The sequence below is a fragment of the Anolis carolinensis genome, chromosome 5 (genome assembly GCF_035594765.1).
Source record: "Anolis carolinensis isolate JA03-04 chromosome 5, rAnoCar3.1.pri, whole genome shotgun sequence".
NCBI lineage: Eukaryota > Metazoa > Chordata > Lepidosauria > Squamata > Dactyloidae > Anolis > Anolis carolinensis.
The window spans coordinates 48,059,424-48,074,478 of record NC_085845.1 but is presented as its reverse complement, the minus strand read 5'-3'; the positions used below and the strand labels follow the sequence as shown (position 1 = coordinate 48,074,478).

Here is a 15,055-nt window from a genome sequence, read left to right as displayed (position 1 = left end):
AGCTGTGGTCTGTTTGGTGTGGCTGAAAAGAAACCATACATTATCTTTTGACAGACAGGCAAAGATTTCCTTCCTACTTGACTACAATTTTCTGAAAGATTCTCTAGGATTTTCAAGAACCATCCTCATCCTCATCATTTTGATGCCCCAATTTTACAAATTGCTGGATTCACTGATGGTCATAAAAAAAGAAGGCTTGATCTGCAGAACTGTCCATCATTATTTAGTATCTGGACAGCAGACTAAATAGACACTAATTTCCCACTATGGTGAGATTATTGCATTTCCATACAACCAATCATAGTAATAGTTTATAAAGTTACATATAGGTAAAAGTAAAGGTTTTCCCCTGACATTACGTCCAGTTGTGTCTGACTCTGGGGTTGGTGCTCATCTCCATTTCTAAGCCAAAGAGTTGCCGTTGTCTGTAGACATCTACAAGGTCATGTGGCCTGCATGACTGCATGAAATGCCGTTACCTTACCACTGGAACGGTACCTATTGATCTACTCACATTTGCATGTTTTCAAACTGCTAGGTTGGCAGAAGCTGGGGTTAATAGCGGGAGCTCACCCCGCTCCCCGCATTTGAACCGCCGACCTTTCAGTCAGCAAGTTCGGCAGCTTAGTGGTTTAATCCGCTGCACCATCGGGGGCTCCAAGTTACATGTACTTGTTAAAAATCATATGTAAATTTTGTTCAAACCCATGTCCTTTTGATCTCTTAATGTATAACTCACCAATCTACAAGACAGCTACTTTAATGGATTTGCAAAAGATACCTTTGACCATTCCCAAGATACAAAAAATAGAAAGTACTGGGTTTATTTTTCCCTACTGTATTCTTAAAGCAAATAATGTACTAAAAGCCTTTCTCTAGCTCCATCGGGTCTTGCAAAAATACAGTCTGAATACTGAAAAGATAGATGACACAAAGCACAGACTATGGAAGGAACAGTTATTAACATGCCTGCCAAGAAAATCTGAGGTTAAAAGGAGCATCTGGAGAAAAAGGTCTCTCAAGATCTGATGAAGAAAAAAATTCAGCAGAAGCAAATAAAACCTGGTAAGATTTGTGCCAATTGCTAGAGTGACTTCAGATTTTCTTATTACATTAGTAAATCCTATAGGTAATGTAAGCTTAGGGCTTAAACGCACTTCAGAGTGGGTTTAACTCCCCACAGGTGCCCAAAAGAAGTGGACTTTCTCAGGGGTTGTTCCCATTCCAGTGCGGTAACTAGTACCACACAGGAATGGAGCCAGGCCAACTCCCTCCCCACAAAGCCTGAAAAGAAAAACTTACTGGGCCACTATACCTCCACTCTGGCAGCCCTCCTGGCATGTAGAAATGACATGCCAAGAGGCGAGTGGGGCAGGAGTGATTTTTTCCCTCCCCCTACCTCCTGGCATGTAATTTCTATGCACCAGGAAGGCTGCCGGAGAGGAGGCATAGCGGCCAGGTAAGTTTTTCTCTTTTTTCAGGCTTTTTTTGGGGGGGGGTGGGGGGTGCCATTTTGCATCTTTGGACTCCAGGAGCCCAAAAGTTGCCAGATGGACGTGGGGACTGGCCCTGGGGAATATCCGGTAGTCAGTCCTCACAGGGCTCATATCCCATTATACCTGGACCCTTCAGGAAGGCCCAGTTCTAATGGGGTATCGAATTAATTCAGAACAATGCAGGGTTTTCCTGCTTTGTCCTGAATTATTTCACTTTTACTTGAGGCATCATTTGGACGCCTCAGGTAAAAATCTGACAGGGCATACATTTTGGGCTCTTTCTGGAAGGGCCCTTCGTTCAGTCATTTTTCTCAACCAGAGAAATCAGCCATAACAGAGCACTTGATGAACCAACCTGGACACAGTATATTATTTGAGAACACAGAAATGCTTGACCACTCCAACAACTATCATGTCAGACTACACAGAGAAACCATTGAAATCCACACGCATGTGGACAACTTCAACAGAAAGGAGGAAACCATGAAAATGAACAAAATCTGGCTACCAGTATTAAAAAACTCAAAAATCAGAACAGTAAATAAGAAGCAACACTCTGATAATGGAAGAGTTCCAGGGACGGCTAATGACTCTGAACAAAGGATGCCCCCCAGGCAGGAGACGAACCTTCCCAATGCTAATTAAGGTGATTAACTGCAACATTCACGCTTGCTTCCAACTGACAAAGAGTTCTTCTCACACCCTGGACTTTCCACAGATATATATTAACCTTCCTTGCTTAGTTGCTCCATGTCTCACAACCTCTGAGGATGCCTGCCATAGATGTGGGCGAAACACCAGGAGAGAATACTTCTGGAACATGACCATACAGCCCGGAATACATACAACAACCCAATTTTTCTGATATCCGGATCTTCTTCAGAAGAGACTAGAAGGAGACAGTATAAAACTGCCCATGTTTACTCAGAAGCATATCTTATTGAGTTAGATGGCGCTTACTCCAAGGTAAACGGTACAGGACTGCAACCTGAAAAGTATTCACTTCTTTCTCATTGCCCTCTGCATGTCCTAGGCTACAGACTTTATCATACAAGGCAGAAAAACTGTTCCTGTCACATGATACTGTGAGCATCATGCTGACAGTCTGCCTCCTCCCCGTGGTGAACTGGTTAATAGCTTACAATCCCACAACATTCCCATCACCTACCTAGTGCAATAGGTCCATTCCACTTCTGTGACAGCATGCCAGCAGTTAAAGTGATGTCAAAGCATGAGATTCTCCTTCTTTCCCTCTCTCTCTTTCCCTGTTCCTAAGCTATTTTGTGTTTATTTAATATTTTATACTTTTGTCTCTTTTTTATTTGTTGCTGAAACTACAAAGTTGCTCTAAAAATAAAAAAAATTGTAGGACAAAGTGTGGGAAGGTTGGCTTATGTGGAAGTACAATCATGAGACCACAAGTTGTCAAATGAGTGCAATTGTATGAATTAAGAAAAGTGCATTATCGAAGGTGCTCATCCCAATATGTAACATAGTACCATATATAGTACTACTATCTATAGTACTAAGACTGGGTTGCTGTGAGTTTTCTGTGCTGTATGGCCATATTCCAGAAGCATTTTCTCCTGACGTTTCACCCATATCTATGGCAGGCATCCTCAGAGGTTGTGAGCCATATTGGAAACTAGGCTAGTGTACTAAGACTTCTGTGCAATGACAGCTTTATGCTATAAAGTCCTACATTAATCTTCTTTGTGGGGAAAAGAGAGAGGATTTAGGGAGTCCCAAATTTTTTAATGTATCACATTGAACAGATATTGAAAACATGTGTATTATTGGAACTGCTTTGGATAGTACATTTACAGAAGAATTTAATGATTACGTGAACTCTAGTAGAAATGTCTTGACAACATTCTGAAAGTTCCTTTTTCCTTCAGCATCCCTTCCATGTTTACCTGATTTAGAACCTCCAGTTAGCAAAGGAGGAATAAAGCAGACTCAAGAAGCTGTTCTGAGATATCCAGAGCAGTAAACCAGGCTCACATAACAATGACAGCAGAGGTGATAGAAACAACTCTTGCTAAATCATATTATCTCTCACAAAGTATAATCCCAGGTGACACCACTCTGCCAAGGTTAAAGCAATTCATCTGGCATGTCTATATTAGCCTTCATTTGTAGCTGTTCTGGAAATTATTTAGTAAACTGCAAGTAAATTTGTCTGCAAGTGTTTGATACTGGCATTAAGAACACATTGTCTTCCATAGTTCTTTCCCAGTCAATGGTTTTAAAATATTTTAAAGTGAAACAGTATAATTTAGGTGGCATATGCATCTATAAAATATAGTTGTAGTAGTAGTATTTATAACGCCATTTATTCTCTCTCAAGAGTGACTCAAAGCAGCTAACACTAAAAATCATACAATGCCATGTATGTCAAATATATATCATAGAATATGGATTAAAACTATGAAATCCTACTTATTTATCTATTTATTTTCATTTAACAATTGATGAATTATTTACAATTACCCATATTTCCTTGAAGCTAAAGTACACCTCCATTTTCAAAACCCTGAAACCAAAATAAATAAATAAATAAATAGTATTTGCTGAGTATCGTAATGTGGAGCTGCAAAAGTTGCACTCTTTGTAATATGGACATTACAATTGCTGCTTGCTTAAAATTCCTTCTTTAAAAACAAAAGTGTTAGAACACTAAAGCTTTCAGCAAATGGAGTGCATTTATGCTGTAGAATGAATCCACTTTAATTGCCCTGACTCAATGCTATGAAGTCATGGAGGCTGTACTTTTGCAAAATCTTGAGCCTTCTCTGCTAAAGGATGAGAAATGGTAGAAAGTTTGATATGCCATCTTCTTGCTCCAAAGCTGTTCAAGACAGAACCTTTCAGTACTGATATGCTTTCAATATGGCCTAGAAGTGAGATAAGGATACATTGCTGCACGTGCATTAAAAATAACTGCTCTTAAGAATGGTTCCCAAAGCACATTTGAGAGAACAGAAAAGCAGTTCAGCTACAATAAGGAAATACCGTATCCTTCTCAACTCTTGGTTCTGGCATCTTCTTTAGAGAATAGTTGGTGGTCATCAGAGCCGTAGCCAGAAAATGTTTTTGGGGAGGGTTTTGAAACCCCCCCCCCTCTGGCTACAGACCAGTTAATATCTGCTTGAGATAGTACCTGGAGGGCCTCTTAATTTTTTTGCATCTCATAGACTTAGCATGGGGATTTGGTTAGCCAGTTAAAATTCATGAGTAAACCAGGTTTTTTTTTCACCTGAAATTTGGGGGGGGGGGGGGTTGAACCTCCCCCCCCCCCCCCGGCTACAGGCCTGGTGGTCATGATTTTGTGGGAAAATGAAACAGTGCAGCTGAAGAATGAAACAGAGCTGCCTGTCTGCAAAATTGTACCAAGATATTTTGCTGCCTTAAGCAAAAAGCAAGAAAACATCCTCGCAACCATCACCACATTTTGAAGTAGAGAATCCTACTAGACCAACAGTTCCCAGTGGTTGTGGACTTAAACCCCCGGAAGCCTAAGCCAGACTGGCCAATAGTCAGAGATTCTGGAAAATGAAGTACAAAACATCCAAAGAAGCAATTACTCCTAGAATCATAGAATCATAGAGTTGGAAGAGACCTCATGGGCCACCCAGTCCAACCCCTTCCCAAGAAGCAGGAAATCGCATTCAAAGCACCCCTGACAGATGGCCACCAGCCTCTGCTTAAAAACCTCCAAAGAAGAAGCCTCCACCACACTTTGGGGCAGAGAGTTCCACTGCCAAACAGCTCTCACAGTGAGGAAGTTCTTCCTAATGTTCTTCCTCTGAATTTTCCAGACTTCAGCTCTAAGGATTCCTGACAGTTGGTCAAGTTTGCTGAGGTTTTGAGAAGCTGAAATCCCAGACACCAAATACCAAAGGTTGGGAAACACTATACTAGACTAGCAGCAGAAGCCAATGGTACCTTACTTCAACATTGATCACAAGGCAATATTCTCCATCTCAACTGAAGGGAACAGATTAGTTCGGGCTAAGCAGGACAGATGATATCTTTTGCTGCCATACCCAGGGCCGTAGCCAGAAAAAAAATTCGGGAGGGGTTTTGAAAATTTCGGGGGGGGGGGAGGTTGAACCCCTAGCACACACCTCTCCCTGCTACAAACCTGTCAATATCTGCTTGAAATAGTGCCTGGAGGGACTCTTAATGTTTTGTGTCTCATAGACTTAGCATGGGGATTTGGTTAACCAGTTAAAATTCATGAGTAAACCAGGTTTTTTTATAACCTGAAAAATTTCGGGGGGGGGGTGAACCCCTAAAACTGCCCCCTCGCTACAGGCCTGGCCATACCCACATCATCTACTTGCTCCTTGAAGTGGTTGTCACACTCAACTCACTTGGAGCCTTTTCTGGCATCCTTCCTTCAGAGCTGTAAATGCCTAAATGGTAATTGTCATATAGCAAAGCAGAAAGTCAACTGGGAGCAAACTTTGAGATTGTCTTAGCCTGCTTCCTTGTCTTCCCCACCCAACTTTGACAAAGTTAGTCAGACATTTCATAGATATGTAAATCCCCTGAGATTGTGGTACTTAGTGCCTAGTTCAATTTGTGTGGAGGCACTGCCTGAGAACCACCTCCTCCACATGAGTTAGCATCTCCAGAAGTATTCACATTTCTATGATGGCAGCAACACTTTAGAAGATGCTATGTGTGAACTAACTATTCATCTGCTGAAAAGCCAAATGGATAAAAAATGACAACTTACCCACAAACAGTTGATCCTGTCCTCAGATTGCAAAATTGTTGTTCTCGTCACTGTCCCCAGAGAGACCAGTCTTGTCCAACCTTCAGCAGTTGCCTAATGAAAAGAATACCAAAATGAGCACAACCATTTTATTGCCCGAGCTCCCTGCGTAACTTCCCTTGTTTGAAGTGCAGTGCTTTTTCCCTGAGTGAAGCAAGAGGTTAAATGCTGCAAATTGTATAAGTGCCTAAGGATGTGAAGGTTTGGTAGAATAATAGTGACAGTTAAATACAGCTTACTAATAAATTGTTTTTGCTCCATAGCCATGTAGATAGGAAACACATTTGTGTTTGCTAGGAATGGAGGTGGTGTGTGGAGGAGGTGTGAGAAATTAAAATGCAGGACAAACATTATCCACTTGTCCTCTCATTCACTGTTCTCTCTCAAGAAACTCTAGTGCTGAAATCTGTATGATACAAAAACACTATGTTTACCCAGGATAATATGATGGACAGAAACATATAATGATTACATTAAAAGCAAAAACCATGACTAATATTAGTGAGATGCCATCATGATGGAAGAGGGGGGGAAAAGATATATTCTACAAGATCTACTGCTTCATCACACTGAAGCATTAACACAACTGGCTCCAGTATTTTGAAGCAAGCAGAGCTGTGGGAAATGTAGGTTAGGGCAGGGCCTTCTGATTCTCTATCACAGGGGTCCTTGCCTTCCCAAACTACATTTCCCAGAATTCTGTTAACTTCAGAATACTGAGGCTGTCCTCATTAAAGCCTTAATGTGATTAGGCTGCTTCTCCACCAGGAACAAATGTGTAAATCAATATATGTGGGGGATATGTTTCTGGCTGATTGTGATTATCTAAAACCACAGATATGTTGGAATGCCATTAAATTAGCTCTCTTTTGGTCCAAAAATATCACAGAGTTGCATTGGAGGATCTAGTGATTCCTAGCGAGGAGAAGCATACCATAAAATCACCTGGAGCAAATTCTTAGTGTGCCCACTTTTACATAAGTAAGTGGAATTGCAAGTATGGGTTTCATGGTTATGAGGTTCTTACTACATTTACATTTGTTTTAGAGCTCGGAAAAAACACTTTGAACAACAGCTTCCAGGATCTGTAGTCTGTGGGATTCTAGAGTTAATAGTTCAAATAAAGTAACTTCCTAAACTCTACTCTGTGTACTCTTTGACCTCTATGGGTTCACTGTCATCTACGTCATCCAATGTCAGGAGTAGGGAGATTTCTCTCTCATTAATTGAGCCTCAGATTGCAAATTGGTTTAATATGCTACATAGAATTAAATTGAAATTACTGAGCACAGAAGACATTTTGCTGTCTAAGGCAAAGCAGCAAATTGCACTAATCACAACACATTCCTAGAAGCAAGGTGTATCAGTACACAAAATCAGCCAAGTTATTTTGGTACAAGACTCAGCATGTCAGAAGTACTTCTCCATTTTCCTGCCAGTAAGAATACAATAATAACAAAGCCCTCCACATGCTCGCAACCTAACAGTTTCCACCTCTTTCTTAACTCCCAAAAATTGCTGCTGTATCATAGACTCTGGTATGAGGACAATGAAAAACTGAACCATTATGTTAATGAAGAAAGCTATGCAGATAGAGATGTATTCTATTTCAGGGCCTGTCCTATCATTTGTCATCTTCATTAACATCATGATCCTGTCTTTCATTGTCCTCATACCACAGTCTATGATACAGTTTTTGAGGTGTGACAAGACTGTTCTTTTTTGTTTAGAGGAGACTAGAGTAAGGAAAAATTGCCCATGTGACTGCATGTAGTACCTGTGTCTTATTTTTGAAGCTCTTCCATGTTCCTCAAGCTACCCTTTATATAAAGAAATAGAAGGAATTAATCTTCCCACACTACTGAACAGTTTTTCAAAGTCAGTTTTTCAAAAACAGAAATAGATTTCTAGCAATTTCTGCTGTTTAAATGTTTTTATTTGACTTTTATTTGCTATTTTTGACTATTATTGTGGTCTCCCAAAAAGATTGCCCTCCTAGCTTCCACAATTGTCAAGCTCTGAGTAGATAACACATATGTAAAGAAGAAATTCAGGGCTTGTGATATTTAACCACTGTGCCCCTTCTCACGGTACACAGACCCTTGACAGGTCTAAGTCTATGACCTTTTGGTTAATGTCAAACAAAGTGTATCTCTGTGTCTGAACTAGTACAGAATAAAGCAGTTGTGATTACAAAACATGCACTACAGTTTCTGGCCAGCATCTCTTAAATCTGTCTGGAAATCTCCTATACAACATTAATTAAATAGCAGATGAAAACTTCAGCAGTGGTGGCTCACTGTGATCAGGATAAACTTAGGACGAATGCTCTCCACACTTCCCACATAATCAGTTTGTATGTGACAATATTGTCACACAAATGTATTATATTGTTGGCAAAAAACACCAACTCTTAAAAATGGTTTACCAGAGATTCTAGGATCCCAGTGAATAGTGCCCAAGTTTATTTATTACTTCAAAAAGGCAGGCAATGGAATACTGAAGCTTTGATAGAAGTTACACATGTTCATTTCTCGATTGTGCCTCTGATCTCATATAATTTGAAATTGCACAGTCTGGGGATGTATCAAATGAATTCACTTTACAAAGGATTCTCCTATACCTTTCTCAAATATATATGTCTATTTATGTTTTTATTCTGAGATTTATATCTTATCCTTAAAGTACTTTCATAACATGTTGGGTGGCTAACAATAATAACATCCAACTAGAAAATACTATCTCTCACCATTTAAAATGAGGTGCTGGAGGAGAGTTCTACAAATATTATGGAATGTCAAAAAGACCAAAAAAAAAAAAAAAAAGGTCCTGGAACATAGGAAGCCTGAACTCTCACTAAAGAATAAGATGACTAAACTGAGGTTGTCATACTTTGGACATATCATGTGATGAAATGACTCATTGTAAAAAGATAATAATGCATAATAAAGTGGAAGACAATACGAAAACGAGGGCAGTCATACTATGAATGGATTGATTTAAACAAGGAAACCATGCCTTTAATTTGCAAGACTCTGGCCTTTGGAGGTCTGTCATTCATGGTGTTGCCATAAGTTGGCATTGACTTGATGGCAACTATATGTATGATATCAGGTAAAGCAGGTAACACAACCGCAGCAACTTAAGCAACAAAAAACTTTTTTTCCTTGTGGTATAATTCAAAGACATAGCTATGTTAGACTGGAATATCAATATGGAAAGATCTTGTAGCCACTCCGAAACTGAAAGAAAAAAGTTGACAGCATAAGCTTTCATAGATATCTTTCTTTTGGTTAGCTTCTAGAATGCTTCAAGATCCCCTTGTAACATTTTTCTGTGAAAACTAAAGCCTGTATCTTACCCTATGGAGAAACACAATAACAGGAGCAGGTTTGTGGGACAGAAGACTAGAAAAAATATGTTGGCTAACAAATTAAAGGACATACCTTGAAGAAAATTATCATGATCTTCAGTGGATGTAAATGGTAGATCAGGAGTGGACAATTTTGGAGGGTCTGGAGGTTACTTTCAACCCTTCTCTCCCACATTCCACTTTGGGTCACACTTTCATTGTTGTGGCTATGTACTAATTGGAAGTATTTTTAAAAATCTGAAATTTGGCAGCAGCCATGGATGTTCTGGAAGCCACAAAAATGATCAAAGAAAGTAATATTGCCAAGATCTGCAGCAATAAATAATAATAATAATAATAATAATAATAATAATAATAATAATAATAATAATAATAAACTTTATTTTTATATCCTGCCCCATCTCCCCGAAGGGACTTGGGGCGGCTCACAACAGGGACAAGCCCGAACAATGACACAGCATATTTGACAAAACTTAAAACATTTCAACGATACACAAAATAATATAATGGACAATACATTAAAATCCAAGAAGACAAAATCAGAGTAATTAAAAGTGAACGAGCGGGGACAGGTTTCATAAAGTGCTATATCATGGAAATTAGTAACAGTGATGAAGTGCCGTATGGTTTTATAAACCTAAAGAAGTATTCTGATGACAACTCTACTGGGCCTATTCATTCAAACGCACTCTGGAACAAACATGTTTTCAATTCCCAGCGGAAAATGGGCAGGGAATGAGTTAACTTGATCTCCCTGAGGAGAGAATTCCAGAGCTGGGGGGCCACTGCCGAGAAGGCCCTCTCCCTCGTCCCCACCAGCCACTTTTGAGACAAAGGCAGGAGCGAGAGGAGCACCTCCCCGGATGATCTTAGGGCTTGTGTCAGTTTGTAGGAGAGCAGGCGATCACGAAGATAGGCAGGTCCTGAACCATTTAAGGCTTTATAGGTAATAACCTGCACCTTGAATTGGGCCCGGAAACTTATTGGTAGCCAGTGGAGCTGTTTAAACAGAGGAGATGACCATTCTCTGTAACTAGCTCCTGTTATTAATCTGGCCGCTTATCGCAACCAACCGAAGTTTCCGAACTGTCTTCAAAGGCAGCCCCATGTAGAGTGCATTGCAATAATCCAACCTGGAGGTGACGAAGGCGTGGACCACCATGGCCAAGTCAAACTTCACGAGGTACGGTTGCAGCTGACGCACAAGCTTTAACTGTGCGAAAACCCTCCTGGCCACCGCCGACACCTGAGCATCAAGTGTCACCGCTGAATCCAGGAGGACCCTCAAGCTGTGGACCTGCATCTTAAGGGAGAGTGCGACCCCGTTGAGTGCAGGTTGCCACCCTATGCCCTGATCGGCCACACGACTGACCTGGAAGACCTCTGTCTTGTCAGGATTAAGTTTCAGCTTGTTCACCCTCATCCAGTCTATCACAGCAGCCAGGCACCAGTCAAGGATCTGAGGGGCTTCCTTGGAGTTTGGTGGAAAGGAGTAGTAGTTGAGTGTCATCTGAATAGAGATGGCACCCAACTCCAAAACTCTGGATGACCTCTCCCAGCGGTTTCATGTAGATGTTAAAAAGCATGGAAGACAAAATAGAACCCTGCGGGACTTCACAGGACAATGGCCAGGGGTCTGAGCAGGATTCTCCCAGCTTCACCAACTGGGAACGGCCCTCCAGGAAGGAGCAGAGCCATTGCAGAGCAACACCCCCAATACCCATTCCGGAGAGCCATCCCAGAAGGATGACATGGTCAATAGTATCGAAAGCTGCTGAGATGTCCATGAGAATCAACAGGGTCACAATCCCCCTGTCAAGTTCTCTGCGGAGGTCATCCACCAAGGCAACCAAAGCTGTCTCCGTACCATGACCAGACTGTGATGGATCCAGGTAATCGGTCTCTATCAGGAACCACTGGAGCTGTGAGAGCAACCACATGTGCTTCAGACCCTTGCCCAGATCCCCTTGCCGTCATCAGGGTGAACAATCTGTAATTGCAGCCCCATAATTTATTTGGTAACTATAAGTGGAGGATCTTAAAGGCTAAACCAGAAAATATATGGCTGTCATGTAAAGACTGGAGGTTAATTTATTCCTATCAAATTTGAATTTTCATAAATTCTTGAAATTCGTCCTTACTGAGTGAAAAATAATCAATGGCCAGCTTAATCACAAGATTCAGATACGACAAGAGAACATACAGGTGTGTTCTATATATTAATATTAGTTCTTAAATCAGTTGTGACTATATAACAGTTGTCCATGATTAATCATATTTCATCTTTGCTCTATAGCTACAACCCATGATTTAGAAGTTTTTCAATTGAAACTTGATTTTCCTCACAAAGTAAATTAGCAGATTTCATGGGACTGTGTTTATGTTGGCTTTAATCCAGTTCTTAGTCTAAACTAAAACAGACCCATTGAATCAACTGTAATTCAGAAAACAAATATTCAATGAGTTCCAAAGGGCCTGCTCTAGTTTAGACTAACAGTTGGATTAAGACTGCTATTCCCCATTGAAGAACTAATATTTTCCATTTTCTGAATCAGGTCTGCTGTTTGTCCTTACAATAGAAAAGTTCTTAAAATCCAAGTTCTAATCTTACTGTAGCATGTGCTACTTGATAACCCGTACAGGATAACAACTAGTGCCCACATATGGCATGCCCAATAAAAAGAGCAATTTTTCCGTCACAGTGCAGTACCGTATCTGAAGATTTTAATGACACCTTCTGTACAGTTGAATATTGTGTCATAAATAAGATAACCCGACACATGATCTCAAATTAGGAAGAAGTCAAGCAGAATATGGTCACTTCCCCATTTTGCCTGAGGAATTTATTGCTGTTTGAGGTCAGAGAGTAAATGTTGTAACTCTATCCTTTAAAAAGGTTGGATGGTTTTATGGTGCCATTTTGAATTGCACAATTTAACTCAGTGAGTTATGGTTTATTTGTTATGTTGCAGAATCTGATTCACCAGAGACAGTGGAGGTTGGACTGTTTGCATAGCAAAAAAGGTAAGTGTTATGTTTATTTAAAATGTGTTAAATAAAAGTAAAAATGTGAAGAAAACAAGTCAGTGCTGGAATCACTTGCTTTGCACATCAAATGGCTATTTATATTATTATTATTTGATACACAACAAGATTAGTACACAGCAAACAAGATCACTATGCTGGCTTTTGTATTGGATCACACGTCAGACATTTCCAAGTGTCTAGGACACTTTCCAAGTGTATAGGATATTATCATTATTGGGTTGTTGTGAATTTTCCGGGCTGTATGTACCTCACAACTTCTGTATCATAAGAGCAGAATCTTGTTTAGACTTTTATAAGGATAAAATAAACAATGACATAAATTACAGTGAATTATTATGGCTTAAATTAAATGCATGAATTCTGCGTTGAACCGCCACTTCCAGCAGCTCTAATCACTGCAATCAATTAGGAGGATAGTTGGGCATTTCCATTAAAAATACTAGCATACTATACTCAATCTTGAACTAAATTCAGTTGTTAGTTCTAACTACAGGAGAGCCATTGAGGTAACAGAAACACGTTAATTAAATGTATATGCAAGTCCACTCTACTAACAATTGGACTTGCAATGGAAACTAAAAGGGAAACAGCATTTGCAGGGGGCAGGTACATCTTGTAGTATCAAACTATGAGAATCTAATTTGGAACTAGGTAACTGGGAGCTTAAATCAAGAAAGAAGCTTTTAAAGGATGATATAGATACCTGTTACTTTGCTTATTCACAACTTATAGAGGGATTTAAGCAACCTTAGAAACTGCCTGTCAAGATGGAGGCAGAAATTATTTTTACAATTGGGTAAAGATTTTTGTGTGTGTGTCAGGAGCGACTTGAGAAATTGCAAGTCGCTTCTGGTGTGAGAGAATTGGCTGTCTGCAAGGATATTGCCCTTATCATCATTGTGGGAGGCTTCTCTCATGTCTTTGCATGGGGAGCTGGAGCTGACAGAAGGAGCTCATCCACGCTCTCCACAGATTCGAACCAGCAACCTTCAGTCAGCAGCCCAAACGTCAAGTCAGCAATCCTGCCAGCACAAGGGTTTAATCCAGTGATTCCCAAAATGGGTGCTACTGTCCCCTGGTGGGCGCTGCAGCGATCCAGGGTGGCGGTGATGGCACCTATTAGGACACGGGGGTGGGGCCAGGGGAGGGGCGGGGACTCTTCCCAAGTGTCAGAGACAGGGCTGAGCACCTGAGGCGCCTGTTAGGACAAAGGGGGCAGAGCTAGAGGAGTGGGCATGGCTTCTTCCCAAGAGCCCGAGACAGGGCTGAGAATCTATACCTCTCCTGAGGTGCTTGTTGGGACACAGAGGGCCAAGCTAGGGAAGGGGGCGGGCCTCCTTCCAAGAGCCTGAGACAGGAATGAGCCTCTATACCTTTCCTGAAAGGCCTTTTAGGACTAAAGGGTGGGGCTAGTGGTGGGGGCGGGGCCTCTTCCCAAGAGCGCGAGACAGGTCTGAACCTCTGTATACCTCCCCTGAGGCACTTGTTAGAACACAGGGCGGGGTATAGAGGTTCAGCCCCGTCAGGCACTTGGGAATAGACCCCGCCCCCTCCTCTAGTCCCACCCCCTGCAGGACAGGGATAGAAGCTCAGCCCTGCCTAAGAGTTCATAACTCCGCCCATCCCAGTCCCATTTGTGGCCCTGCCCACCTCTCCCTCCCAGCCCTGCATCTTGGACTAGGGGAGAGGCTCAGCCCCGCCCACTTGAGCAGGAGCCACGCCCACCCCTTTAAGCCACGCTCCCTTTCCAGGAGGCGCTGAGTAATATTTTTTCTGGAAAGGGGGCAGTAGGCCAAATAAGTTTGGGAACCACTGGTTTAACCCATTGTGCCACCAGGGGCTCTATGTGTAAAGATGGTGATAGCTTTATTCATGTCAATTGTTTGATTCCTGTGAATATTACTATTAACTTCTAATAGGTTTATTGGTGTCTGGAATATTTTGCATTTTTATATAGATTTGATCAAAACCCAAATAATAACAACACTAACTCCCCCATGCAGGTCATTTGATGACTAATTGGTTAGCTATGTAATTATATTGTTGTTATACAAGTACAGTCACAACTATTTCAAAGAAGGCCTTGTAAATAAGGTTAAAAAGAACAAGAGAAACCATATGTGTACAGCTTTAGCTAGTTTTCAAAAATGTATTTTTAGGGTGGTTCCTTTACAATGGCCACATCTAAACTCACTTTTCCTTGGCAGTGAAATGTATTATTCTCTAAGATTAATAGTTAATTCATACTGCACTCAGTGACCTGCTGCGATTTTGGAACAGTGTGGAAAAATACAGACTCATTTCTGAACTGCTTTACTTGTATAGCTATATTTAATACAAATACTAGAGAAA

General features: G+C 40.9%; 1 protein-coding gene across 2 annotated transcripts in view; it reads right to left on the bottom strand.

Moving 5' to 3' along the window:
- Positions 1–15,055, bottom strand: part of LOC134299153 (uncharacterized) — a 136,592-nt gene that overhangs the window by 91,470 nt on the left and 30,067 nt on the right. For both annotated transcript variants that reach the window (XM_062981064.1, XM_062981063.1), the window contains exon 2: positions 6,244–6,336. In XM_062981064.1, coding sequence (XP_062837134.1) covers positions 6,326–6,336 — 11 coding nt within the window. In that variant the 3' untranslated portion in view covers positions 6,244–6,325. The remainder of the gene's footprint in view (positions 1–6,243; positions 6,337–15,055) is intronic.